At 45.5% G+C, this 5,398-nt stretch overlaps 1 protein-coding gene across 1 annotated transcript; it reads right to left on the reverse strand.

Moving 5' to 3' along the window:
- Nucleotides 1-774: 774 nt before the first annotated feature.
- HSPA8 (heat shock protein family A (Hsp70) member 8) lies at nt 775-5,264 on the reverse strand. The gene is made up of 8 exons (XM_009281286.2): nt 5,022-5,264; nt 4,302-4,507; nt 4,052-4,204; nt 3,394-3,949; nt 2,863-3,065; nt 2,334-2,532; nt 1,755-1,987; nt 775-1,239 (listed from the first exon to the last, which is right to left on the reverse strand). Exons 1-8 carry the CDS (start codon nt 5,224-5,226, stop codon nt 1,054-1,056), a joined length of 1,941 nt encoding a protein of 646 aa, XP_009279561.1. The 5' UTR covers nt 5,227-5,264; the 3' UTR covers nt 775-1,053.
- Nucleotides 5,265-5,398: the final 134 nt, after the last annotated feature.

A 5,398-nucleotide genomic window follows, 5' to 3' on the forward strand; every position in this document is an offset into this window, starting at 1 on the left:
GGGCTTAGCTGCCTTCAACCACACTTAGCTGCCTTCAACCACACCACCCACCTACCAGATGAAGGGAAGGTATCGGATGTAGTTTTTCTGGATTTTAGAAAGGATTTTCACACCATCCCTCAGTGTCCTTCTGGACAAGTTGTTCAGCTGCGAGATGAGCAGAAACACAGTGCCCTGGGTGAGGAATCATTCCAGTGATGAGTTTTACAGGCTGCAGTCATAACTTAATGAAAATTGCCACTCCACCATGCCAGGCTTCACTGGAAGCAGTACTGCTGGCACAATGTATCTATACACTTACACAAACACATAATAAAATACTATAGGTCATATATAATAAGCAACATAGTAATTGCTTATTATTGCTGCAGAGGCTGCCCAAAACCACCTCCCCACCCAGCAACGCCTTCTCTAAATGAAGGGCCACCTCAACTCACCTTCCTGCAAAAGGGGGACCCTTGAGCTCATAGGTGCTCCAGGACCAAAGGATGATTATCCACCTCCTATTTTTATACCATCTTTTTAAGATTCTCTTCCCTGCTATAGGTTAATGGTAACTATCTCTGCAAGTTCATTACCCTGGCTTCAGAAACAAAACACAAAGCACTTTAACTAGAAACCTTCTCAAGGATGCTTAACCTGGAGCCCACATTAATCCTTGTGGTTAGAACATGCTCAACTAGTATATATAGTTGTGTTTGTTTACCATCAAGTTTCTTTTCACTGTGATTTTCACCCTGGCCAGTACATACAAATAAGTGGAGACAAACATTGTGATGCCCATTAAATAGTTTTTATTCCTTAGGACATGAATTGCATTTCCACTTGTTTACAGTACTGTAAAGTGCAATGGTATTCATCTCCCCTCCCGTGCACATGTTCAAGTATTTAAAATGCCCAGAAAATGTTTTTTATTTTTACAGCAGCTCAGTTATGGAGTTTGAATCTGGCAAAATATACCCAGATGTGCCTACAGGTTTGGGTCCTTCAATCTAACCCCCACCTGGGGGTCCTCCAATACTAACTGCTAGTGGAATGCATTTCCCGGTGTCTTTAGTCCACCTCCTCAATGGTTGGTCCAGAAGAAGCTCCACCAGATGGAGGAGCCCCACCACCAGGGAATCCACCAGGCATCCCACCAGGCATCCCTCCCGCACTCTGGTACAGCTTGGTGATGATGGGGTTGCACACCTTCTCCAGCTCTTTCTGCTGGTGCTCAAACTCCTCCTTCTCGGCCGTCTGAAACAGACAGAAGCTCAGTACCTGCTGCTCTCAACTCTTGGACTGCATCCACTACCTGGCTTATGTATTTCAAGCATCTGGGCTTATTTTTAGCTTGTCTTCAGTCCCACCAAGTCAGACTTGCATGTAGCCCATGCAAGAGTATTTCTGCTTGGTCTAGTTCCAACAAAACCAGCCTACTGATTTAGGACTCCCTCAAATCACTCCTGGAGCTTACATCACTCCCAGAGCAACAGGACTTCATTTAAAGTTAGAGAACATCATACTTGCAAGCTAGCCAGCTTGAATTAGGAAGAATTGAAAGCTGTATGCGTGCAAGCTGTGGTCGCTCAGACATCCAAGGAAGGTACTTGGACCAACACAAGTCTTTCGACTTCTGGTGGAAACTACGAATGGCTTTGGAATCACTTTCATCACAGCAACCAGTAGTTCTCCTCCATCCTCTTGAGCTTTCTTTGTAGCTCAGTGAAATGCTAGAAGTAAACACTGATAAAACATGAAACATGACATACCTGATTCTTGTCCAGCCAGTTGATGATTTCATTGCATTTGTCCAGGATTTTCTGCTTGTCCTCATCAGAGATCTTGCCCTGGAGCTTCTCATCTTCAACGGTAGCTTTCATGTTGAATGCGTAAGACTCCAGGGAGTTCTTAGAAGACACTTTATCACGCTGCTTCTCATCTTCTGCTTTGTATTTCTCTGCTTCCTGAACCATGCGCTCAATGTCCTCCTTGCTCAGCCGGCCTGCAGAACACAGCACAGCAGCGTTTCAGATCACGGTTTTCTAGTCTGTTGTTTTTAGCGGAGGATTACAGCTTTCCACACATTACAGATTCTACACTTCAAGTTAGCTTGGGCAGGCAGGCAGTACAAGAGGTCCATAAGCTACTAGCTGCCCTCATCTCAACCCACTTCATGGGCCTTCTTAGAAACCTGTGATTACTGCACCAAAAGCAAGGCTCACGGTTGTAAATCAAGGTGCATATGCATTATAGCCAAGTTCTGGTTAAGACAGAAGGCAAAGTTTGACAAGCCAAACTTAAGCGGCTAGTCAGTGGTCTCCCACCCTCAGAAACATGTGGATCCTTACCCTTGTCATTTGTTATCGTGATCTTGTTCTCCTTGCCAGTGCTCTTATCCACAGCAGACACATTCAGGATGCCATTGGCATCAATATCAAAGGTTACTTCAATCTGAGGTACACCTCTGGGAGCAGGGGGAATACCAGTCAGCTCAAACTTGCCCAGCAAGTTGTTGTCCTTAGTCATAGCACGTTCTCCTTCATATACCTAGTGAGAAGAACCAGCAAATTAAGATGTAAGTTTGACTGCATGTTATTAAATCATAGTGGGAATATTATCTCAAAGTGACATGGTCGCTCAGACATCCAAGGAAGGTACTTGGACCAACACAAGTCTTTCGACTTCTGGTGGAAACTACGAATGGCTTTGGAATCACTTTCATCACAGCAACCAGGTATTTACTGGCATCCCTTGCTAGTGGCAACAACACAACACTTCTGGCCTAAGATTTATTTCAAGTATCAACACTAGAAGTGTTGACAGGGTCTTACGATTACACGAGTCCATTATCAGTTCACCCCAGCACTGCTTGCCTACCTGGATCAGCACACCAGGCTGGTTGTCAGAGTAAGTAGTGAATGTCTGAGTCTGCTTGGTGGGGATGGTGGTATTCCGTTTGATCAGGACCGTCATGACGCCTCCGGCGGTCTCAATACCAAGAGACAGAGGAGTCACATCCAACAGCAGCAGATCCTGTACATTCTCAGACTTGTCTCCAGACAGAATAGCAGCCTGAACAGCTAGGGGAAGAGGAAAAAAAAAACATTGAGCCCCCTGCAACAGATACACTCCACACTACAGTTAAGCCCATGGCTCGCTCAGACATCCAAGGAAGGTTTTGGCCATCATTAGCAGACTTCCGGTGGAAACTACGAATGGCTTTGGAATCTGATTCATCATTGCAAGTCAAAGGTAAACTTCTTACTACTTTGAAAAGCTTTACTGGTTCAGGTGGAAGACCCAGGGCCTACACCAGTACTGCTCTGAGACTTCAGTTCAGATAGTACTGAGTTTGCCAAGACCACCACCCAGTTTTAGCACAGAGATGATGTGAATTTGTGTAATTACCTGCACCATAGGCCACAGCTTCATCAGGATTGATGCTCTTGTTCAGCTCTTTGCCATTGAAGAAATCCTGCAGCAGTTTCTGAATCTTTGGGATACGAGTAGACCCACCAACCAGCACGATGTCATGGATCTGCGATTTGTCTAGTTTGGCATCCCGCAGGGCCTTTTCCACAGGATCCAGGGTGCCACGGAACAGGTCAGCGTTCAGCTCTTCAAAGCGAGCTCTGGTAATGGATGTGTAGAAGTCAATACCCTCATAGAGAGAATCAATTTCAATACTGGCCTGCGTGCTAGATGACAGAGTACGCTTTGCACGCTCGCACGCAGTGCGGAGGCGACGAACTGCTCTCTTGTTCTCGCTGATGTCTTTCTTGTGCTTGCGCTTGAACTCAGCAATGAAGTGGTTGACCATGCGGTTGTCAAAGTCTTCTCCACCCAAGTGAGTGTCACCTGCAGTGGATTTCACCTCAAAGATGCCATCTTCAATAGTCAGAATTGACACATCAAAGGTACCACCTCCAAGGTCAAAGATAAGAACATTCCTTTCAGCACCAACCTGGAAGAAGAGATCAGTTTTCATAATGCAATTCATTTCCTACTGGTAGCTTAGCAGGTTTACTAGTGGGACCTCAGAGACAGTAGTCACTCCATAGCGTACCTTTTTGTCCAGACCATAGGCTATTGCAGCAGCTGTCGGCTCGTTGATAATTCGCAGTACATTGAGCCCTGCAATGGTTCCAGCATCTTTTGTAGCCTGGCGCTGAGAGTCATTGAAATAGGCTGGTACAGTCACTACAGCATTAGTAACAGTCTACAAAAAAAGGCAAGTAAAAGAAATCAGTTACATATGTTAACTACTCACACATAGAGAATTAATCATTACATTTCACTGAAATCTTAACCCTCACCTTCCCAAGATATGCTTCTGCAATTTCCTTCATTTTGGTTAAAACCATAGAAGAAATTTCTTCTGGGTAGAAACTCTTTGTCTCGCCCTTGTACTCCACCTGGACTTTTGGTCTGCCAGCATCATTCACCACAGTGAAAGGCCAGTGCTTCATATCAGACTGGACCACAGAATCATCAAATCTACGCCCAATCAACCGTTTTGCATCTGGAAAAGATTAGTTGACCATAGTAAATATGTTCATTCACAAGACAGAACAGGAAGTTCTTCCTAAAAACCAGTGCGCAAAGCCCCAGAACACTATACTTCACCTGGAATTATTACTGCCTTGTCTAGACCTTGCTGCAGTCACTGCTAAGTTTTATCTCTTGGATACGCACAAACTCATCAGTATCACCTCACCACAGCAATGGTACAGCTGCTGTACCATAAACCACAGCGCAGTCTAAGAGTTAGACTGAGACGCTTAGTCAAGGCCACTTAACACTAACTGCCAAGAACAACCTGCAGCAAGACAAGTTTTTAAACTCTAAGACATATACTTTCCCAGTACATAATAAAAGCTTAATTATTAATAACACAATTACATTATTCAGACAAAACAAATTTCCAAGAGGATGCTTTAGCCCTGCTGTCAGTCAGTAATTCTTATAAGCAGTGAACATCTACCATCACCACGCTAAGCTTCTGTACACGGAGTATGCCCATCATGCAGCCTTACCGAAAACTGTATTGGTTGGATTCATTGCAACTTGGTTCTTTGCAGCATCACCGATCAACCTCTCTGTATCTGTGAAGGCGACGTAGCTTGGCGTGGTCCGGTTGCCCTGGTCATTGGCAATGATTTCCACCTTCCCATGCTGGAACACGCCAACACAGGAATAGGTGGTGCCAAGATCGATTCCGACAGCTGGTCCCTTCGACATCTTGTCTGGGAGGGGGGGAGGGGGGAAGGAAGAAGACTGAATTGTGAACTTGAACTCGAACTGAACCGTTCCGTTGCCGTTACCCCAGTGTTTCTGAGCGGCTCTTCAGCGCACAGCCCAACCACGTGGTACAGCGCAGGGCCTGGGACCCCGCCCCCTCCCCCCGCGCGCC

This window comes from Aptenodytes forsteri, unplaced genomic scaffold, assembly GCF_000699145.1.
Source record: "Aptenodytes forsteri isolate BGI_AS27 unplaced genomic scaffold, ASM69914v1 Scaffold324, whole genome shotgun sequence".
Classification (NCBI taxonomy): domain Eukaryota; kingdom Metazoa; phylum Chordata; class Aves; order Sphenisciformes; family Spheniscidae; genus Aptenodytes; species Aptenodytes forsteri.